This window comes from Zonotrichia albicollis, chromosome 4, assembly GCF_047830755.1.
Source record: "Zonotrichia albicollis isolate bZonAlb1 chromosome 4, bZonAlb1.hap1, whole genome shotgun sequence".
NCBI classification, from domain to species: Eukaryota; Metazoa; Chordata; class Aves; order Passeriformes; family Passerellidae; genus Zonotrichia; species Zonotrichia albicollis.
In genome coordinates, this window is record NC_133822.1 from 16,331,662 (window position 1) to 16,356,062 (window position 24,401).

General features: G+C 40.6%; 1 protein-coding gene across 11 annotated transcripts in view; it reads right to left on the reverse strand.

Moving 5' to 3' along the window:
* The window catches only part of WNK1 (WNK lysine deficient protein kinase 1), a 98,508-nt gene that overhangs the window by 29,589 nt on the left and 44,518 nt on the right, over positions 1 to 24,401 (reverse strand). For 7 of the 11 annotated variants that reach the window (XM_074538916.1, XM_074538914.1, XM_074538915.1 and 4 more), the window contains exons 5-13: positions 14,410 to 14,498; positions 13,165 to 13,384; positions 12,648 to 12,984; positions 11,408 to 11,592; positions 8,078 to 8,335; positions 5,897 to 6,325; positions 2,617 to 2,688; positions 1,849 to 1,998; positions 338 to 811 (exon numbers count right to left, since the gene is read on the reverse strand). In XM_074538916.1, the coding sequence (XP_074395017.1) occupies positions 338 to 811; positions 1,849 to 1,998; positions 2,617 to 2,688; positions 5,897 to 6,325; positions 8,078 to 8,335; positions 11,408 to 11,592; positions 12,648 to 12,984; positions 13,165 to 13,384; positions 14,410 to 14,498 (2,214 nt within the window). Of the gene's footprint in view, positions 1 to 337; positions 812 to 1,848; positions 1,999 to 2,616; positions 2,689 to 5,104; positions 6,326 to 8,077; positions 8,336 to 11,407; positions 11,593 to 12,647; positions 12,985 to 13,164; positions 13,385 to 14,409; positions 14,499 to 24,401 lie in introns of all 11 variants that reach the window. The other 4 variants (XM_014264076.3, XM_074538917.1, XM_074538918.1 and 1 more) reach the window with 4 other exon arrangements.

Here is a 24,401-nt window from a genome sequence, read left to right on the forward strand (position 1 = left end):
CAATTTCTTTATTTCTTTTTCCCCAGGCTGACAGATCTCATGAGTATACAGCTGTCCTCTCTCACACAGTGGTTGAACAAAGCCCTGCACTATGATTCTGTCATTTTAGACAAACTCCAACGCCAAATATGAAAAATTCAAAACCCATGGTTGTCCAAGGACTTTTTTTCTTCTCTCCCCCTTAAAATGGTTATTTACCATATAACAAAATTGATCCTAGTGGCTTAATGGCTCTCATGTGAGAAGTGAGCTGGCCAGGGCACGCAGCTCAGATCTGGTACCTTAGAGGAACGGGCAAAAAAATGTGGAGAAGAGGTCTGCTGGCTTGCAACAATACCTGGTAAAGAGCATCTCCAGCAGGAAGTGAAGCTTCAGCAGCTTGTCCAATGCTGACTGGCAATCCCACGGCCTGGACAGGCGGCTGCAGGAGCTGCGGGAGAACCTGGCTGGGCAGCTGAGCCAAAGGCTGCATCAGCGTGGGGAGCTGGCTAGGGACAACGCTGGCTCCTACAGGAACAGCAGCGGCCGCAGCAGACGTGGCCAGCGTGAGCAGGGGCTGGTTCATGCCAGCTGCCATGGAAATGGGCAGCGACTGGAAACCTGGCTGAGCCACTGTCACATGAGGAGCTGCTACAGGCAACTGAGACACTGGGAACTGGGGAACCACGGAAGTTGGCAAGGCCTGGCCCATGGGTAGGAAATGAGAGCCAATGGGGACTGATGGGGCAACTGAAGGCTGAGGGAGAGAAGATGCTGCAACAGGTAATTGAGGCTCGCCTTGGATGATCGACACTGGTTGGGAAACAGGAAGCTGGGGAGGTAAAGAAAAATAGAGATAGATTTTTTTTTTTAAAGCAGGGCTGCGGAAAGCAGAGTTTTACACATTAGTCAAAGAAAGCATTATTCAAGTTACAGCACTCTGTTAAAGTGGCTGGGGAGCACAGTTGGCAGAGCGGCCGGGAAGCTGGCTGGAGCTCCAAACAGTCCTCGCTTTGCAACACTTCCCTTGAAGAGCTCAACAGGCTCTTGAAACAGACACCCACAGAGGGTGAAAGAGCAACATTTGAATATCCTGAAGCACTGATTTGTGCATAAACAGAACCAAATTCTCCTCAACTCTGTCCCCAGACCCAAGCCTGCCTTCTTACAGCGAAGAAGTGCAAACCCCACAACCAATCTGTCAGCTTTGAGTATGGGGACTAAAGCAAAGGAGAATTAAAATCCACTGTGCCAGCATTCAGAGAATGGCAGGGGATATGTCAATTAAAGCCAGCAAACGATGCAACTGGAAAGGCAGTTTAGATGAACAAGCAACAAAACAATTTTTAAAACAAAACTGCGGCTCACACATTCAACAGAGATATGAGCCAAAATGAAGCAATATTCAGTAACAGAAGCTTCTTGATCAGGAAGTAAAGGAGAAGAGCTGAGTAAGGAAGATGACAGAATGAAGAAAGGAATCCTATAGCTCACTACCTAAATAAGTGAGTATGTTTTACACATGTAATGGTGCAGAAGATAGATAGTGGATGGGAAACAGAAATGACAAGCTCCTGAAAATCTGTTCACAATTCACCATTCATCAATATGCTTCCTGATATTTTTGACAATTTAAAGATCTTTGTGCATGGAAGTGTTCTCCTTCCCTCAAATTACTCACGACTGCCATGTGTAAAAGGGTTTCCAACACATTTTCAACAAAACTGACAGTTTTCAATAAGAATACTCTTGTTTGTATGAATGTTTTGAAACCATTAGAAAAGATGACAAAAGTGAAAGCAGCAGCATATTGAATCTACCAGCTATGAAGAAGAAAAAAAATATTCTGCTAGAAAGAATTTTGTTTACCTGTGTCCCAGCTGCTGCCTGAGGCATTGGCATGATCTGTGAAGTCTGAGTTTGAGAGACAGGTGGTGCAGGAGTGGTGCTGGCAGAAACTGAGGGCTGCTGCAGCTGGTATTGTCCAGGCTGTTGGGAAGAGGCTGGCTGCTGTGCACTCTGTAGCAGGAAAAAGAGGGAGAAGCTCTATTACACCCCAACAGAGGTTTTTTTTAAAGCATATCCTACTTAAATTCTGCTTTTTACTCTCTCCTAAGTGATATCAGTAGTTCTTCAGAATATGGCAAGTCAGTTAAGCTTTAACAATTACTTATTAGCATTACTAATACAATTCCATTAGTGACACCAAATCTTGCAAGAGAACTCTTTCCTGTGAAACCAAGAATGAAGACTCCATAAAGGAAGACAAGGCAGTGAAGAGAATATTGCAGATCAGATTTCCAGTTAGAAGAAATCAGAGAATGAAGTTTGCCTGTCTAGACAGTCTAATCTGCAAGTCCTGACATGTCTCCCCTTGAACAGGACCACCACTGCAAGCTCAGGTGGAGGTTGGGGAAGACAGGCATGGGAAAACAAGCATTAACATGGTTTTTAAACTAGATCTCAGAAATTCAATGTGCATCTCATAGCATGTTAGACTGGGGGAGAACTAAAGCATTCCTTTGCTGCAAAACTATGGGTCAAATGGTGAGAGAGGTAGAGAATTGCTCTTAAAAGAGCCATCAAAATTCTACACTATGAGTACTTTAGTCCTGAGTTTAGGAGGTATGATCCTACCTGCTGAGTGTGTTGAGTAGGCTGGGATGGCACTGCAGCATTGCTTGAGGCTGGCTGGCCTTGCACCTGTGTCTGCAGGGGAAAAAAATAAGAGAATCAGCTGAGAAAAATTCTGTGGTTTCTGCTGCAGGCAGTTAAAATCATTTCTGCCTGGAATTATCTGGTTGGAATAGGTTTCTAGCTTGTCCTTTTGGACAAGCAGACCTTCTGGCCAAATTCCATTACGACAACCAGAACAAAGCAGAGCAATCTGGAGGAGTTCTGAACGTCATTTGAAGTCTTCCAAAATAACTTATACAGAAGGACTCTGCAACCCACATGCCCTCAACATGAGACAGATCAGCCTACCAGCTTCTTCTTCCACTGGTGATGCTTTAAGGGCAGGATGCCTTGGTGTGGTAACTGGAAACAGATGCATTAGGTTTTACCTTTACATGTGTTCCAAACACAGACAGGTGGGGCAATAAAAGGAGGCTACATGGAAATAAAACTATCCATAAAAAACCAAGCAAGAATATATAAAGAATTCTAGACCAATTACAGAGTACCCAATATACATAAATGTCATGAATTTCCTTTGAGAGGCATGTCAAAACACAGGCTAATAATAATTTTCAGAGTCACTGCCATTCAAAGGCTACCAAGAATTGGATATAGAGGAATGTGAGGGTTAACATTCTAGCTAAGACAGAATTTTTGAGCAAGCAACGAAAAAAATGGATGAGTGGCATACAAATGAATGTGGAAGATGCAAAGGAAAACGGAATGGACTTTCATTACTGTTTTTGTGGCTGAATTTTTTTTATCAGATCCCAGGATCTGCATTACTGTTTTTGTGACAAGTGTATTTCTTTATCAGCTCCTGGGAGAGAACTAGACAAAGACCTCCAGATGAGTTGCCTGAGCATGCACCACTTGGGTGAACCGCCTTTGTAAGAAGCACATCTGGTGCACGTGTATCATATCAGAAATATCTATGAAAATTCCTTAATGCTGTGATCATTCAGCTTGCAGAAGCTCATTGGGAACGTGTCTGTTAAAATTCCATACTTCTCTAATTATGGAAGCTTTGGGAAAAGCAGACTACCAATGAAGAGAACCATTTTTTTCTTTGCTGTTTTAGGAGCTTCAGGCTGGGATCTACTCATGTGCTACACCTCACTGCTGTAATATGTTCACACTGACTCCATCTGGGTTTCAAATTCTAATCTTCCAAAGAATTAGGTAAAAGATCCCAGAAGTTATATTCTGCAAAAGAAGTGACCTCTTTTGTTTTCCAAATGTATTTTATATCCATCCGAATTTACCTCCCGAGTTTAACAAAGGTTTATGAAGAAAAAAGTTTTCAAAGTTCTTGAGTGGGAGATTCACTCTACAAATTCTACAGCACAGCAATTACTACCTATTAACTAGTGATGAAAGCCGTTCCAGCTTTACTAAAACACCTTTAATATCCCTAACAGAAACTCTTAAATACTTAGTTCTTGAACTAAAACACACAGAGCAAAATGATTCCCCTTCACACAAATCTCAAAGTTGCTAATACTCCAGTAACTAAAACGTCACAGTCCCTAATTCCAAGGACAAAAGAGATAAGAGAGAAGTCTACTTAAAGTAAATCCTCTCTTTTCACAAGAAGTTATGAGACTTCAGACTAGGAGTGCAGACACAATGTATATAGACACACACCTCACAGTGTACAGAAAAGTGACCATTGCAAATGCAGATACCACATATGCTGATACAACACACATCTCCAAACTAAGCTTCAGGCCTCAAATTTTGCTATTTAAAAGGACACCACATAAGGCTTACAGGGTGGCAACACCAACTAGCAACAGTTGTTTGTGCCATTAATTAACTACTCAGCTTCTTTAGCTTTTTCAAATACTTCAACAAATACATTTCCAAATCCATGTACACGTACATAACACAGCTCCTTCCATTCCTCTCTTCCCACTTTCTTTCCCCAAGTCTAGAAAAGTCTAGAAAAAGCTCTTGCATTTTGGACAGTCACCAAAATAACCTTGTTGTCTAATGAAACATTATTTGTATCAAAGTTCAACCTCAAGCAACACATTAAAAGGGCAAAAGAGCATCAAGAGAAACACAAAGTAAGTTGTACTATCACTGCTGATTCTAAGTGTGGAGAAGATACATTTCATTAAAACCACTGTTTAAAAGCCAGTTTGGTACTCTCACCAAAAGAACAGCTAGTCCCAGTAAGGAACACTGACCATTTTTTACTTTTAACAAAAGCCCTACCAATATTTCAACCAAATCTGAACACAGACCAGATGGTTGCTAATACCTCATTACTTCATAGCAACCCAGTTAACTTAAAGAGATCCTGGTATAGACTTGGTGGAAAGACACCCCCACAAATGCTAATTCTTACAACCACGTGGAGCAGGTCTAAAAGCAAGGTTTCCCTTTTAGTATGACTTATAAAAAGCAGTGAAATTGTGCAAGGGTTTGCTCCTGTAACCTGAGGATAGGATGCAGGTGGTCCTGATGAGAGCGAGGTGGACAAGGCCTGCTGAGTTGAGGCTCCCTGGGGGAAGCAGATGAAGAGCTGCGACTCCTGCAACACCTTCTGAGGCAGCTGAACAATGGGCAATGAGAAGTCTGAACCAAAAGCAGAAGATGATCCCCCTGTAGGGGGAGGAGACTGGAAATCACCAGTGTCAGAGGAAGTCAGCTGTGAGGAATCACTGGAGTACTCTGGGCTTCCTTCTGGCCAGCTGCGCCTGGCAGGGCCCCCTCTGGGACCCGCCAGCCCAGCGCCAAGATAGTGACACTGCTCTTCTGTGACAGGCTGAAGCCGGCCATGCGAGCCTACGCCTTGGCTGGGCTCCTCATGGCTGCTCTCCATGGAGCCCCGGCGACTCCTGTAGGCCCGCGGGGGCAGAGCCGCCCCCTCTGCCGGAGCAGAGCTCTGCGCGTGCACATGGAACTCAAAGACACAGCTGGCTCTGCCATCGGCACTGTGGGACAGCACGGCCGGGGCCGAGTGCGGAACAAACACCTGGTGGAACGTCATCTGAGCTGCCTCTGTGCTCAGGGGAGCTGAAACACTGGATAATGGAGAAAGGGGACCCAGCCCAGAATCCAGCCTCAGGCTCTGAACGTGTCGTGCCAGATATGTCTGCCCCGATTGAAAGTCGAACACAGAGCTTTGTGGAGGACCACCTTGCCCATGGTTTGACTCAGAGACCTGCTTCAAATGCTGTTCAGTCACGTGAGAGTTATAAGCTACTTGATCATACTGCTCCGATACCTGTGATGGATAGTGCATGCCCACCAAATATACAGCTTCTGGATGCATCCTGTAGTGAGCATCCTCTGGAGGTGTTGGTCCAGATCTATAGTCACTGTGCACAGGAGCTTGCTCAAACACGGGATTAACTTGCACATGCAGAGGCTCTCCAGCGACTCTCTGAGCTGCTGTGCCCAGCATAACAAATGCCTCTGGAGTCCAATTGGTGGGACTACCACCAGGTGGAACTAAACTCTGGCCAGTCTTCAGCAATGGCTGGAAGTGGCAAGTTTGGGCTTCCAAAAATGAAGTGCTCTTGCGCCGCTGAGCAATTGCCACCTTCGGCGGGCAGACAGGTGGTGGTGAGAAAGACACCGGCCGTTCATGAACGGTTGGGAAAAATATCTGTGAATCTGGGAACGGTGGTGTTCCCCCACGAGGATGCTGAGGCTGTATTGACATGAACAAGACAGGTAATTCATACATTAAAAGTGAAAGCACATCAACATGCACAGTTCACTAGGCAGTTCTGTGAAGTAACTTTATAGAATTTATACTCAATTCATGGTCAAAAACATACAGTACTTAGGAAATTTAGGTGAGTTGTAAATATCCATTAAATACATCCATGGCAGGCATAGCTACAATTGGGAACATTTGCTGGTGTTAGAGCTGCTTTTCCAGTTCAATTCCAACAGTTGACAAAAAGAAACCCATTTTGCTCCTGAAAATGGAATGAGACTTATTGTCATGGACTATCCACTGCGATCAGTACTTGAAATCCAATCAAACCCCTGAGGTCACTGCCATATGTGGAATATGAAATTCAGAACTTGAGAACAGCAACAATGCAAAGCCTCTAATTTGCACTCAGAAGATGACATTAGATGTTAGTACTTTCCAATACAAACACCACAGCGCTAGTGTGCTATCCAAAAAGCTAAAAGGAAATGTTTTGTAAGACAAAATATCATTCAAGTTTATTCAATTAATAATAAGTTGATTAAATTAATCATCATTTATAATTTTAAAATATCATTTAATACCATATTTTGTAAGACAAAAACATCATTTAATCATTTATGATCATACCTGTTCATATAAAAAAATCAGCATTCATTGAAACAAACTTAACTCTTGCCTGGACAATAAAACATTCATAGGTTTAATAATAGTAGAGTCCTCAGGCAATTCCACTCCATCTGAAGTACCACTTCAGAGGAGGCTCATCTTATTTAAGAATTGCAGTTAATATTTCACTAAATAGAGTTCTATGTAAGAACATCAAACAATTTAGTAATTTTGCATCTTTTCATCTCTGCATGCAGTATGCCCAGAGACAATGTATTCTCTTCCCTAATGGAAAAAAAATTGCAGGAGCCAGTAGTAAGTGTACTGTTCAAGACAAATGGCATTTATGAGCTTTTCAAGTTGCTGTTTCCACTTTGTTTATTTTCTCCCCAGCCTCTTTTGTCCAGAAAAGCAGCAGCAAATTTCCATATTGACTGATGCTAATGAGAAGATCCTACTGATTAAGTACTTTTCCTATGTTCTAAACCTGGTTCCAATTACTTCATTTACATAAAAATGCTTCTCAAAATTTATCTTGTGTAAACTGAAGCTCAAAATGGAAAGGAATCTTCCTCCTCTATTGCACATTATCTTTGCACCTGACTTTCTAAGAAATATGAAACTACTGCTCCTTCCCATTAAGAAGAAGCTGAAGTGGCATTTCTGATAAGAATTCACAAAAAATACCTCAAAACTATTCATACTTTAAATATCTAATATCACTATCATAGCTAGCCAAAGCTTTAAGAATAAGCAGCCACAGCAATCAGGCTTTAAAAGCTTGTTGTTTTGTGAAGGGCTTAATTAACATTCAGTGTTTATTAAGAAGTTGAAAAATAAAAAGTCTTCTGACTTTGGGTATTAAGAACTAGTCTTTTTACCTTCTGTGGTACAACTGGGTAATTTACATTTATACTGTCCTAAAAAACAAGATACAAGCAGTCAGCCACTGTTTGATAATGTTTACCAGTGCTGCTTCATAGAAATAAATAAAAACAACAAAATCAACGTTCTAGCAGCACAGTATAAGGAATTGACTTTTCAATTTCTCCCTTGAAAAATGCCCAGAGCCCAGGATGTATTTAATGATAACTTATCTTACTGTGCCAGGAGGCAAATGGTAACACATACAGGACTGACAGAGAGGGAGGGCAGGCTGGAGCGTCGATGCTTGCGTGGAGAGGCAGAGTGCATGGGCAGGACACTTTCCAGGGCTTTAGAAAGCTTTTCTGCAAAGGTTTCTTCAGGGACAGTCCGAAGGTAGAAAGGAGAAAGAGGTGCAGACAGCGCTGGTGGTGGGGTGCAAGGAGCACTGAGAGGGATGCAGGACATACAGGGAAGAGCAGGAAGGTGGGGGACACAAACTGACATGCTACGACCACGTTGAGGCTAAAGGAGGAAAACAAAAGTTAAGAATTGAACACTTAAAAAAAAAAAGTAATAACAAAACCAGCAAAAACTATAATGAGGTAGAAAAGAAATGAAGACATACAATGGAAGGCCCAATATTGACTAATATGTGGTACCACAAGATATGAGAATGCCGAATGAATGCCAGGACACACTGGGAACAGGCTGTGTGCACCTCTGAGGAGCCCAGTTTGCCTTAGGTTACTGAGCAAGGTGGAAAGCTCCCTAGAACCCTCATGAGAAACACATGGAAGGAACATCAGACAGAATATTTTCTCTTGGACTACAAGACACAGCCCTAGTGTGTGTACTCAAAGGACCTGGTAGTCTGACAAGTAAAAACTCAAGATACTAATGAGCTTTCAAACACTGATTAGTTTTTAGAGTGAATGTGTGTTTACAGGTGTCACCCTGTTCTTCTACTGGAGCAGTCCCTCTGCCCAAATTATGAATTAAATGTATGCAGCTGGCTCTCTAACTGAAACTTTACCATAAAAATTTGAACCTTACACTTTCTACAACATGAGTTGTGGAAAATACTCAGTTTAATTTGTGGAAAATTCAGTAAAATTAGACTTAGACAAGCATCTTCCAGATGCTGGGCCAATAAAAACATCTGGATTTTGTAATTTTGCCACAATCCAGAAGGCCACAGATCAAAATTCAAGCAAATCAGAAGAAACAGAAGATTTTGCGGGGGGATTTGCATTTTTTGGTTCAGGGGCTTTGGTTATTGCTTTTTTTTTTTTTTTCAGGCAGGGGGTTGTATTGTTTTGCTGTGGGTTTAAGTGAATGGAAATATATTTTTAAAGAGGCAGTATTTTAAAGAGGCAGTACTTCATATGGAGGTAATCCACAATATCTTAAACTAAATAAAATGAAATGCAGACCTCCAGAGAGAAAACAGCAAGATATTCAGTAGAGATCTGACTTCCAAGATTTCTGTTGTGAGAAATCTTGCTAAACTGATTACAAATTTGAGAGAGAGGTAGAAAAGAACTCAAATAGTTAACTAAATACATCTTCATCTATTCCAAGGCAGGAGTAAGTTATCTATCATTCCTGACTCTAATTTATCCAAATAGTTCAGAAGCATCTGCACTGATGGAAATGACAATACTTATCTATCTTTGCTGAGTATTAAATAAACCCCCTCCCAAACAATAATTCCATGCTGCAATTTAGGCTTATGATTCCTTATTCTGTCTAACAGCAATGTTGTGATCTGATCAGCCTCTCCTTATTTCATAGCAGCCTTTTAGAGCTTTCTCTCTCCTCAAGCTTATCTTGCATAGACTCAATTATTTTAGTCTTCCTCCTAAACCACATTTTTTGTATTTCTCCTAGGGCTTTTTTAACACTCTCCTCTGAATTTTCTCCCAAGCCACCCTCCAATTCACTCAACCAAGGTGTCCAGGACAGACTTACCAATAGCCAAGAGCAGAACTACTATTTCATATAATGGGATGTTTGCCTTTTTCATGACAGCATGATGTTTTTGACCATGTCCAGCTTATGGGTCCAATGTAATCCCTGACTTTTTAAAATTTTATTTTGCAAAATGGCTGCCTAGCCAGTGGTTACTCATTATGTACTTGTGTAACTGATTACTCCAGTTTAAGCACCAACCTTGTTCTGGTCCTGATCAAACTGAATTCTGTGCTTCTTTTTAAGGTCATTTCTTCAGTTGTCAATGTAATTTAGACCTGCCAGCCCCTTTCCAACAAAGGGTCAGTAGTCCCTGTAGTCTGCCAGCCTCCTGGTGCCACGGTTGTCACCACACAGCACTGAGCCCATTTTTGCAGCAAACTACACAGCTTAGCTGATCCTTTATCATGTGCTTGTTGCTCTCCCTCCTCCTCCCAAAAGATTCTGGTCCTTCAACCTGGAAGCCAGCCATTCCAAGAGAGTGACATGGCTTCTGGCCCAGTATGTGCCCACACTCCAAAATATGGCTTACCCAGAAGAGCAGCTTATTTAGAGGGATTAAGAACTCATCATCAAGGACTAACACTACCACACACCTCAGTTAAGTGTCTTTGAACAAGATGGAGATGCTTTGATTGTGGGTGATAGCAGCCTGTTTGCCAAAATCCCAGTTACACCAGTGACTCTGCAATAAAGCCTACAACCACAGGTACCAGAAGAAGTGAGGACCCTCAATCTTAAGGGTCACATCTTCTCCTTTAAGGTGTTACTGCTTTATACCATAATGTCTGCCTCAATCTTGGATTTTTATTTGTGTAAAAAACAAGCGACAAGGGAACCACTGAAGACAATATAAAAGTAGCAGAAGTTCTACTCCAGAATTAGAATAGATTTCTGCATACTCTCTTACTCAGATCTAAAAACATACCAAGGAAAAAACATACCAAAATAAAAGGGCAACACAAATGAACATAGTAGGAAAAGTATTTGTGCCCAGTGCAGACTTTCCAGGGAAAAGGAATACACATGATGAGCAAATCAACACAAGCTAGAAATAAAACTGGGAACAAGGATGTGGGGTCTTTTCAGTCTGGAGCTCTCACATGCAACATTCTGTAACAGTTAAAAAAAGTCTTACCTGCAGAATCTGTAATCAAAGTCTCACAGAACACACAAAGCAATTTCATACAGTGGCTTCAATTACTCTAATCCCTTCTTTAAACTAAACCAGCAGCTTGATCCCTGGTAATTTCATATACACACACCACCTTCCCAAGCAAGATTAAATGCTTATTTTCAAGAGGTAGTCTTGTTCTGAGGATGTTATTTCCAGTCACAGAAATTACTAACCCATTATTCTGCTTAACTGCAGCCAAGTTTAAATAAAAGCTTTAAAGGCAAAGACACTCTTGCATTTTGCCCTCCTCCTCTAAAATCAGTCATCTTGCAAAAAAAAAAAAAAAAAACCAAAAACAAAAACCCTGAACTTCTCCCATGCAGAATCTGCATCCTATGCAAAACAAAACATCCATGGAAGATGGCCTGGCAGATTGCTCTCACCTTTCCCAGACACACAAAACCAAGTAATGCCATGCATTTGCAGTGCTGTGAGGTGTGGCTTACCCCTGCAGGTGGCTGATAACCTCCATGCTGCTGGGACTGCACTTGGCCCACTGAAGCTGGGTATCCCTGGACTCCAGTGCTTGAGACTGACTGCTCATGCTGGGATCCAAAGGACACAGCCTGCTGACTGCCCACAGATTCAGTGTACACAGATGACCCCTGGCCACTGTCAACTGTTCCATCAGCTGCAAAAGTTAAGGATGAAAATCTGCATTTAGAGAGCTATGGTCTGAAAGAAAAATTTCAAAGATCCCATAACTGAATATTAAATTGATTTTTGTGCCATGTCATGTGGACATTTATTATCATTTCACCTCTTGTAATATTTAAGCTGATTTTAAAATCTTTTTTCCTCCATTATGCCTTCCCCTAAAACCCTGAAAAAATTACTTATTTCAGGAGTTCTTTGGGAGCATAATTAAGAACAAACTACATTTCCTACAAAAGGCTAGACTAGAAATAGAAACCTAAATTCCACATTGTTATGAATGCTCTTTCAAGGTTTATTAATCATTGTTTTTATTTAACTTTATGCAGACATTTAAAACAGTTGTGCTGTGCTGGCTGGCAGATGCACCATGTAGGCACAGTAGTGAACTAGGCATAATAGCCAATTTAAAATCCTGCTTATCTACGAGTAGACAGTAATTTGCTTTTTAACTTCATCATTTTAATACAGAAGCTGTCACCTTCCATCTTGATTCAAATACTGATTCAAATGCTGGGATGGCAGAAGAAAAGATAGGATTATAAATTCATCTTTTCACGTACACTATATAAAACAGAAAATCAAGACTTTTCAGAAAGGAAATGATGAGCTGAACTACTTGTAGATTAATCTAATTTCTACTTTAAAAGTAAGTTAACAAGGATTCAAACAAGTGGTTTTAATACCCTGATCTGCACTGGTGCAGGAGCACAGAGCCTTCTGCAGGGCCAGAATACACTGTCCCTGTAGGAGGGCAGCCAAACCAAGGGCATGTGTTCATGCTTTAGGTGCCCCAGTTCATTCAGTACATTGCCTTGAAACAAAGAGAAACCATTTTGTGCTAAACTGGGCTGCAAATTGTGCCAGGGCTTGGCTCAGCTAAGCCACAGGAATGCATCCTATGTTGCTGTGCTTTCTAGTGACCTACTGCAATAGCAGACAGCATCATTTTAGTGCATTTACTGCTAAATTCACCAAAAACATAAAACTAATGTAAAACTGTAAGTGCAAGAAACCGACTGAGGCACTTACAGAGAACAGATATACTGGGTTGCTGGAACTGCAGCTGTTGGTGTTGATCAGCTTCTGGCTCTTCAGGCTCCACTTGTGTAGAAACCGACGCTGAAGCAGTAGGGACAGGAGTAGTACCAGTGACAGACTGGGGATGCTTTGACCCTGCATGGGAAGCACTTGATGGCTGCTGCTGCTCCAGCTGCTGCTTCTGACTGCCTTCCTCCTGCAGGATGTTCTCCTGCTCTTCTTGCACCGACTGGCGCTGCTCTCGCTTGCGCTTAATCAAAGATACCCTGTCCTTGATCGCCTTCGCCATTGTCTTGTGATCCCCTTCACAGACATAGCCAGACTCCACCTGAGGGAGGAGACAATCACAGAATTCTCACTGCCACAGACAGCCCCTGCCCCAGTGCTACAGCAAAGCTCTCTCTGCCACTACTCATCTACACACTTGGGAACCTGTTTATTTCTAGACAGGAACAGCAAAAGCAGAGGCTGTCATTCCCCTGTCACAGAACAGCACACCAGCACTTACCATTTCCTGTGCCACATCCTCTGGGACATCTCTTTCCAAATCAAATGAAAACTCTATTGCCTCATTATCTTTATATTTGCCCTTGAGTTTTTTGATGTCCTCAATTCGGAGCCAAAGTTTAATGGCAATTTTTTCTCCATCATCTTCCTCTGCAAGTTCTACCCGTACTCCGGTCTCTTCTTGGAAGAAAGCATGATTCAAAAGGTCCTTAATAGCATATCTAGATATTGGGAAAGAACGTAGAAAGCACATTCAGCTCTCAGGATTTCATAAAATACTAAGGAATAACCTTGACAGATGCTCCCCTGATTTATTCTCTAAGTTTTATGCTGTTTTGAACCACCTTATGTGCATTCTGTTGGCATAATTAGAAGCTTTGTCCTGAAGGTACAAAAGAGATTTACAAACACATCATTAACAACTGTAGCTGACAGCTTAAATGAAATGTCAAAAAGTAAGTGATGTGCAACAACAAAATTAACTTCAAAGGAGAAAAAACCACTAAATGGTTTAAAAACAAGAAAAAGAACTGAAACTAAAAATACACAACACCATCATCAGATGTAAAACTTCAAGAGTTAGTAAAATGGGATGAATAAACATCCATGAACAAAACCAGTTCTGAACAGAACACAGGGCAACTAAAGGGTAGACAAAAGCTGAAACAGTGACATCAACATTCATTAAGCAACAACCATGTAAAAGCAGAAAACAAAACAAAGCCCACAAATAAGCCATCAGCAGAGTTATAGATTTCTTATAATAGTGGAAGTTAACCACCTGAAGTAGAAGTCATCTTGCAGAAAATATGGATAAAAATGAGCACCAAGAGTTTAAAACTTGGGAGTCCTCAAAATGACCAATCGTATCAACAGAATCAAAGGGACAAAAATAATCCCAAAGGATTACAGAACAACCAACCAATCCAAATACCTGGAAACCCAGAAGGACTGTCCTCCCCTATTCTGCTGATTAGGTCAAAGTTTTAATAAAAGCAATAAAATTTCTGAATAAACTGACATGGATGGTTACTATGCATTTGCACTTTTCCTGACACTGTTAATCCTCTTAAACAATCACTGAATAGGCATCTACCAAAGATCAGAAGCTGCAGAAATAATACTGGCTTCCCAACTTTCACCAGAACAACAAGGACCTCAAGAACTAACTGGATTTGGTATCATCAAAAGGACCGAAAGGCCTCAGCCAGCAGCTGGGACCTCTACCTGCAAAGCAAGTACTTACCTTTCACCTTTGTTTTGCCGAATGCATCCCTCAATAATCTCCTTCACCTCAGGGATTGCTACTTTATCAAAGCTGGCTGGCTTGACACCCTGAAACACACAAACAACAACTGAGAAACTGCAAGGCCCATTTGATTTAAGTTTTGATTATGTTGACAAACCACCTATTTTTACTCTAGATAACTGACCTAAGTAACTAGTGCAAATTATGGCAAAGTCTGACCCCAGTACTGCTCATTTGTTTGTTAGTGATTTTTGCAAATGTTCCATACACACCTCTTTCCATTTCCCAGCTACATTTCTGTAACACAAGCCACTGGCACTTGGGTCCTCAAGTTATGATAGGAACTTCATATGAAGTATGAAAGGAAACCTTTTAGTTTCCATGGAAGTTGTGGAGGTTAGAGGGAAGTACACAGACTGGACTGAGAACAGAAGGAAATGGTTCCTATGTAACACTAATGCCAGAAACCACAGCATTAATTTAACAGTCTTTAAAGCACCCTGTTGCTTCCCAAAATGTTTCCAATCTGCCATTATATGAAGAACGTTTTTACAGGAAAAACCTTAGCCCAGGATGATCTGACTGGATCATTAAATAACTTGTCCAATGTTTAAAAAAAAAACCAAAACCCAAAAACCTTCCACCATCTTAGCTCTCCCCCAAAGCCCTACTATACCCAACCCACACTCCTGCAACACTGCTGTTGTGAGCTCAGGAAAATGAGCTTACAATACAGGCTGTACAAAAGCCCTTCCACAATACACAGCAACCCTTTTTCCAATACACTCTAAACTACAGGCAGAAAGGAAAACAAAACCTAAATAAGATTAACCACCCAAAGCTGTTAAAACATGCCATGAGATGTGACCATCTGGGAATTCTGAAAAACACTTCAGGCAGAGAGCCAAGCTTCATCACTTAATCACAGCCAAAAGTGGTATTTTGGGGCCAATGGTCCACAACAAAATCTGGCACCCAATTTTACTTGGTTCAGCCTTTAGTTTCAAACTCTGTATTTAAAACAGCAGAACGAGAGAGGATGAAGACATGCTGTTCAAATGTTTGAACAGAGTTGGTGTTTTCAAGCTAAACAATCCTGAAATTATACACCTGATACATCTGACCCTGGGGCACTGCTGAATGACAACTGAACACAAAGTGAAAACCACAGCTCTAAAGAACAGAAATAAATGAAGTAGCAGTACAAGCACTGTGATTCGTGCCCTAAACAGAAACTTCTCCCAATATTCTACAAAATACTGGTTACATCAAGACATGATCTTTCCCCATTCCTCTACTGTGAGCAGGAAAGAAGCCTTGAAACAGAAAAGTTTGAGTTTAAACCCCAGTCTTTGCACCTACCAACCCTGTAGTCAGAGTTCTAAAAAGAAAAAGAAAAGCCAACACAAAAACCCCACGTTGTAGAAAGAAAACAATTTATTTGATAAAAACAAGTATGCTGTTATAACAGGAAGGTTATCTGTTTCTTTGGTCTACAATTTGCCCTTGTGAAACTCTAGCAATTGAAATTCACAGAACTGCAGACTACACTGTGACTAGAATAAGCACTGAAACACAGCCTGCCAATGAATTAGCTGAACACTTTCAGAAGCTTTGCTGACTATTAAGCCTTGAGAAAATCAATGCTCCAGGTGATAAAACATCAGACCCAGGTCTGGATGGGTAGGTTTCAGACTGTAATCAGGCCTTAGAAAAACCTCCAGCTTCCAAGCAGGACACAGAGCTCTCCACTCTAAATGGATTTATAAAACTCTGCTCATACAGTTGATTTGTCAAAGGTGCCACCTTTCATTATGACCACACTTAAAATAGTCCCAGAAGTTCAGGTTTATATATGGAATATAGATATTTCTATATATAATTAAGAATAGATATTTTTATATATAATTAAATGTATGACATATGTAATCTATGCATTAATTATTCAACTCCTTATTGCATACATTCCCATCTAAATTTGCCCAAGTTTAACACATTTAAGTCTTTTAAATAGCTCAAGCCTCAGACATAGCAGCCTGTACTGACATTCATTCACACTGTGGCAGCAGAAGGATGATGTCAGATCTGTGACAATCTCATTTCAGACAACTAAAAGCTAACATGAGGAAGACAACTGGTACAGAAAAATATCAGCATAACAAAGCCAGGATTTGATTTTTCTTGTTAATTATTGTACCACATGCTCTGTTCTTGCACAGAGCCTGAAAAGTTAAAGCTAAGGACAGATTTTAAAATCAGAAATTCAGTCTGCTACCCTGCATTTCTCACTGCTGAAAGAAATTAAACACTTGTCCAAAATCTTCAGGCCCTTGCATGAGGACCACTTTACAGTACCCTATTTTATGAATACCCAACCAAGAGTAAGTTAAAAAGTGAAGCTCCTGCAGCCCTTTAGCAGAGCTTCCATGTTCCAACTGCTGCTCAGAAAATCTGGGAGAACATCACACTGGGGCGTGGGATTCTGTGTTCAGGCAGCTCCCTATGTCTCACTTTGCTCCACAGTCCATGAGAAGGGCTGCCTAAGCCTCCTCTCCAGCTCTGGACAAGCACTCTCCAGATACTGAAGTTCATCAGCTTTTTAAACCCTTTTATTCCCTTCTGCAAGCACCAATGGAAGTGTCAAACTATTTTATACAACAAGACAGGGGTTCTATAAATGATTAAAACTCAATAAATCAGTGAAATCTTTTCTAACCAGAGCTGCCTCCACACCTTAATCTGCCATCACACAGAAACCCAAAGGACACCAGGCCCTGAAGTTCACATAACCCTGATGTGTTCTTAAGACTGCACGAGCTGGGCAGCCAAGCATACCTTCAGCAGTTTCTGAACCCAAAGGCACTCAAGGAAATACAGTGTTTCCTGGTTTTAGCACACTAAAAATGGTCACATTCCTATGTGCTGCTCCTGGTCCCCACAGAACAACTCAAAACCCAACCTACTAGTCCTGTTTGCCAGTGGCAGTTCATTAAGAATTAAACAGCCATATCCCACTAGCATCATTTACAAGTTTGCTAAAGAAACAGCAGAAAGAGCCCTTGCAAAAGAAAAAAAAGAATAGACAGGTATAAAAGGCACACATGAAAAAAACAAAAAAAAAAAAAAAAATCAACGTTTTCTCAAGCTACTGTTCTAAAATTGCACCAGCTGACAGTGCTGCTGAAAGCAACAGTGTCCTTTTCTCCATTTCCCAGTCCCACACCAGTGTAATTTCCTTTATTTTGCCAGCAAACACATTAATACAGCTGCATAATGAACCAAATCACAGCATGTATCAGACCTGAAACAAATCCAACCAAAAAAGGCAGCAGCAGCTTCCAGTGAGCTGAAGTTTCCTACACTGCTGCTTGAGCTCTCCAGCTTACAGAAGGACAGTCAGGCCAGAACTGCTTATTTTGAAAGAAGCACTAATTTTATAAAAAAAATATCACTCAACACTTAGATTTTGAAAATACCTTTAAAATATGGATGGTTATGTAGGTAGCCAAATACACAAAACTAAAAACTCACAGTTTGCATGTTAAGCATAAAAGAGATTTCATATTTCACTTATCTTAGATGTGAAGTTTGTGATTTTATCAGATTTTAACCAGGTGAAAAAATATGTTCCAAAATTCAACATAATCAACAGTTACCTGATGAACTAAAAGCAAGTTAGGTATTCTTAAAAACACTAAATTTCCAGGAAACTCTGAAACCCCAAAGTATAAGCTATCTAGAACTCTTGCATAATTTTTTGCCTAGAAATACATAATATTTTGCATTAATTAGATCACCAGATTACTGAGTCAGTAGCTTAACATCTTGTTCTAATGCAAGAGATACTGAAAATATCTTTTACTTGATTAGAGAACTGAAAATATCATTTTCTTCATTAGAGAAGGTACAATCAATGCTGTATAACTTCTACAACTAATCAAAATGAAGGCAGATGAAGTGTAACATACCCTCAGACATTCCAAATTTAATAAAAAAATGCCTCGATTTGGAACAAAACCATAGGTGGAAAACAGCAGAATCAATTAATGTTCCAGCCTTGATGGTCAGGATTTTAATTTACATTTTAAAAAACTACAGGGAGAAAAGTAAAGTCAAGTTTAAAAGCTAAAGAACCAAGGTAAGCAAATGTAAAGCAGTTCAAAAGATTTGTAGAGAACTCTGATTCACCTCCAAAATACTTTCCTGCGGCTACACGCACTTGACAGAGCTGAAATTCTTACTTACCTCTTTAGCACAATCCTTGTGAGAGCAGCAACAGTGGGAATTAACAATTACAAAAATGGGACAGATCTCTCTTTTTGTGAAATCCATCAGGAAAAGAGAGCCCCACACACCAGAGTTAGCAAGGTGCTATTTTCTGATGGCACTCCACTGGGCTGTGGACTTAACGCACAGCAGAAGGAAAGCAGACATCAAGGTTAGAAGGGAGCATTGTTCTCTCCTTGACATCTCTTGTTATTTTCCAAGTCCAGTTCATGAGGCTGCAGAGGTTTGAGCTCAATATCTGCTTTTGCCACTCTAATACTGCCTAGAGAGAATCAATATGAGCAAGAGGGAAGCAGGTCCCTTTGTGCCTGCCCAGCCAGCTGCGAGAGGAGGAAGAAGGGACAGCAGAGGGATCCTTTCCTTCCTGCCTGTCCCCACCCACCCACTCGGCTGCTCTGCCTACTCTCCACCCAGGTTTCCTGCAGGAGTTGGAGGCTGGCACTGTGATCAGCATGCAGCTGCACAAGCTCCTCTCTGACCAGGGCAAGCAAGTTGGTCAGTGTGTTGTGCAGGGGAGGAAGGCAGCTGCTGCTCCTCCTCTCCTTCCATGGGGCTACAAGCAGCACTCACACAGCTCACTGCCTCTCAGCCCAACCAAACACAAGTCAGAACTACAACAGCATCACGCATTTCACTACCAATGGCAACACCATCTAATTTCCTTTTCTTTTCTCCTTAACGTAAGGCACAGAGATTTGAAGGTGATTTTTAAACACCTTCAAACAATATCCAGGTGTTTAAGGTGTCCTTAAACACCTAGACAGCTTCAGAAAGCTGCACTGTTGCTTGGTTTACACCACAAGCTCACAAATAATCTAGAGTTATATTAGCATACTAATATTATTATCATTATTACCATTATATTAGTATACTAAGAGATACTAGTATATTATACTAGTATGTCTTGCTCGACTTCAGACCTCAACCTGAAGTTCAGGATTTTTTTCTTCTGATACCTAGTTCCAAGCAACCATTGTAAAACCAGTTTATTAATCAAATGAGCTGGCCATAGCTTCAGGGTTTGGGTTTTTTTATTGAAAGGACATAAGGAGCAATGCTAAGAAAGATCACATATATCATTTTACAGATGAACTTAACAAACTAACTTTGACAAACTAGTGGTGATGAACTGTTATAAAATGCAATTTAGAATTATCAAGATCACTTTTCACCCTAAAATAACATATTCAGCTCCTCAAGTATACCACAATTATACCAGTGATGTTTTTATAGTATACACCATCAGTGTTGCAAAAGCAACATACCACACACTTAATTAAGGCTACACTTTTCTGGGGTACACAGCATGACCTGCAAAGAACATTCAACATTTCAGCTTTTGACAAGTCAAGTCTACCTGTCCCAGCAGAACCATAACCCTTGCTTGGCTCTTTTCAAAGATGCTGTAATTCTAAGAGCCTGGAAAGAATTCTACAGTAACTGATTGATCTTCTCAAACAAAATGTTCTAACAGTGCAGTCCAGAAGCTAATAGCACCAGCAGCAAAGTCAAATCACACAAACAAAGTAATTAAAATGTCTATATTTCCTCTCTACTAAGCTGTTAGCATTCTAGTTTGAGCCAGTCCCAGGCTGCCACAAACCATTAATTCAGGAATTTAGAGAGAGTATGATTGCAGTGGAAAAAAAGATCCAACCTCTTTCCCCCAGTCCCAAAGAAGCCCTCAGGCTATGGTATATATAGCCTTTAAATTGGTTTACCCCGTGATCTCCTCAATTTCACTACCTGCAATTAGTTACTTACCCAGGCCTCAAAACCTGCAGGCTTAACCCTTTCACCACCTCTAATCATTCATCTCCATCCTGCTGCCTGTTCTAGGAACCATCTTTCAGATTTAGTTCTTTCCTTATTTCACACAGAATATACCTGAACTGTTTGATAATTCTCACCCCAGTTGAACTGAATACATAGAATGAAAACAAAGACTTCAGCTTAACATTTACTCAGCTCAAGAGACACATGGCTTGCCTACAGAGGATGGATTTTCTTGTTCTGGTTAAAAAGCAAACTAGAGTAATTTTTTTCAAGAAATAGAAATGCAACATATTAAACAGAAGTAAAAATTTCGTTTCACTGATGTCAGTATTTTCATAGCAATTAATTCTGGACAATTGATAATTCTGCCAAGGATTAAATTGGTAAATCCTGCAGAATAAACTCTGTACCAGATCAGTATCCCAGCAGAGTAAACAGCATTACTGCAATGCAAGCAGTGGGAGCAGATGAAAGCTTTAGTGAGCCAGAGCCGGCTCATGAGGCACTGCTCAGGCCAGGACAGGCCTTGCTCTCTTCCCTTCTCATCAAAAACAACAACTGCATATTTGGAACCCAGAACCTTTTGAACTTGAGAGATCTACCATCACCCACATCAAAATTTCCCATCTCATCTATCTGAGAGCTCCATGCCACTGAAACACCTTAACCAACTGGCCTTCATCCTCTGCAGTGCAGGTGTGTAAGTTATTTAAGTCTCATGATCCTTAACTTTTTCCACACCAACAGGTAAGCCCTGAGTTCAGAATCACACTGTGAAGACAAAGGCAATGCTGTAGAATTCATACAGGCCTGCTCATGCAATTTAGATACTCTTCCTCTTTCATTTAACATCTAACTTAAAAACATTTTGTGGAATTAACAAAAAATTTAGAGGTCAATCACAACAACAAATTGACAGATGTACAGAACTAAAGTTGTTATACACACAAGATGTATCTTCATTTACACACTCAAACTAATTGCTTCTTCCTGAAGTTAAATTTGTATGAGAAAAGTTTTGGTGAAAAGGATAAAACAGACTCCTCATTCCATGAGCAATCTTGGCTCACTATCCCCTTCACAAGCACATCCTACAGGTGATCTGCCAGTCTAAGAACTGGAGAATACTGACACTGCCTACTCAACCAACTTCTCTGTCAGTGTCTCAATAATGTACTTTTATCTACTAAAGCCAGAGACTTTAGAGCATTCAAAGCCTTACAAGGCTGCTCCAGTAGGGTACAGTTCTGTTACTTCCCATGCTGAACTTTGAACAAGAACTAGCCATAACTCTTCTTAGAAATTCTTGCCTGCAAGCCTTTCCAGCACTCTCAAGACAAAGGCAGTAACTGAAGTCAAAACTCACTGTATTTAATAATGATAATAAAATGCTATGCACTATTACAGAATATATACTACTCAGAATCTATATAATATTGCAGAATATATACCACAGCTCAGAGCTACCCCCCTGACAAGTAATCCAAGCCCAGAAAAAAAATTATTTTAAGTTTTTACTCAAGACATGAAAGTCCACTGCTCTTCAGAACCACCAGGTAAATAAAGTATCTGCTTATTTTAGAAGACGGAAGAATCTGAAGCTAAGAATATTGTTTCAGTCTTTTTTAAAAAGTTATTAATTAATCACAACAGTAATTGCAGCAATTCTAATGTATAGAATACATCAATCAAGCTCCAGAACAGGAAATTTTGTAAGCAGGACAGAGTTTCTTAGTGCACATCTGGCTAACAATTACCATATTGGAGCATGGAACAGTGAAAAGGGCCTTGTTTAGAAACACAGTATGAGGACAGAGGTTCTTCTGAAACAAAGTCAGACTGGACAAGTAGATCAGGTATTAACTCTTTTACTCTTGCACAAAAGCATAAAGGTAAGATCAGCTGCACCTATCACACAGAGTTCATTCACCTAACCCTTACAAGCAGAGACTGTGCCTCTAACACGAACACCTTGAGCTAGCTCAGTGGCCCTTTGCTTTATTGGGACTTCAGCTTGAAAATGGCTTTCAAAAAAAACGAAAACCAGACATGCCTAGACATATATTTCAGTTATATAAATTTAGAAATGCCACAGTGACACAATACTAGAAGTGTCTGTCTTCTATTTTCAGTACGGAAAACATGTTTTTGAAAAATAAAATTGCATTAGTTGCACCCTCTGCTTTAATCTGCTCTCACTCTGGTGGAAAATCATTGCTCTGCACTCATTTTTAAGTTCATGAACAGTAACTCAAAAGGCAGAGATTAGTTCCACTGGCCTTAAAACTGAATTTAAATAATGATGTAACATGGGCCATAAAACCCATCTGGTACCAGAACTAGCCTTTAGAAAGGATTTTATACTTAAAAGGCCTAAAGGTAATGTTGCACACACCAAAAATAGTGAACAATTCCAACAATGCACCAAAAGTCACCATGCCTTTTATTTTCAGACTCACTCTAATAGGAGTGAAGACCTTCCTGGAGTTATCCCATTCCTACCCCTTGCAACTATAGCAGTACAGCTGGCAGGACAAGAAATAGCAGCCTATGCATTCTTAGTGTCAGTATTTTTAACCAGTGGCACTCTATGACAAATAACATTGAACCATCAGTCTCCCCACAGGAATGTTTCAGTGATGCACCAATCACAGAATTATAATGGTTCTCACCACACTGCAAGCATTTTAAAAACACTTATCACCTCTCTGTTCCTAAGAGCCACCTTCCCATCTCTTGTTAAATTTACTCAGTTAATGTAAGAACTAAATGGATGTCAGTACAGGATAGAATATTAAATGCTAGGATCATAGTTTTAAGAGATCTGATCATTGAAAGATACCTTTTAAACTTTCCAAATTTTTGAAGATACAGTGTTTCACCCACATTCGGTGAACTTACTTAGGTTTCTAAAAATACATCTAGAAACTCTGCATTACTACTACATTTCAGAAATTAAATTACACTTGATTTTATGCAGCTCAAAAAATGCTCACAATCCTCCACTCTCTTCAATTCCTGATGGTCTTAAAATCATATCCTGTTCAAAACTGCCAAAAGACACAACCCAGGCTCATCAGTGAGCAATATAACAAAGAAATAACTCCCTTTACTTCAAACCAAGTTTGTTTCACATCAATATTGACCAAAAGAAAATTAGCTGTGATCTTAAAGCTTTTGATGCTGAACAGTGAGCTACTTTTAGAAAATAATTCAGTTGAATAAGCCTTTTCGCTTCCAAATTCAGGCAGCACCTGACTTAGCTGTGCAAACAGCACAGAATCACACGGTGGGTCGGCTGGAAAGGACCACAGTGGTCATCAGGCCCAACCTCCCCTGCTTGAGCAGGGCTATCCCAGAGCACAGGGCACTGGATTGCATCCAGAGGGGTCTGGAATATCCCCAGTGAGGGAGACCCCACACCCTCTCTGGACAATCTGTTCAGTGCATGATCACTGCACAGGAAAGAAGTTCTTCCTCATGTCCAGGTGGAGCTTCTGCACATCAGTTCCTGCCCATGGCCTCTTGTTCTATTGCCTGGCACCACCAGAAACCTGGCTCCATCCTCTGGCACCCTCCATTTGGATACTCAGACATTGATAAGGTCCTCTCAGTCTTCTCAAAAGGCTGAACATGATGTGCAATATTGTTTTCACATTTCACACTTTACTGCCAGGAGTTTCTTCTTTGAAGGAATACAAAAGATTACCCTTTCTACCAATTAATGTTCCTGTGCTTGGTTGAAGGTTTGTAGCCTTTCAATACCTGCTTTCACACAAGATCACCTTCTCTGTTGGAGGGTTTCCTCCCCTACTTTTCCACTGACTTTTTTCCACTAGAAAGGTGGATAGGAAAGATCTCCATATCTATTTAAACCAGGTCAAGAAACCAAGTCATGTAAGGTAAAGAAAACAATTTTATTCATG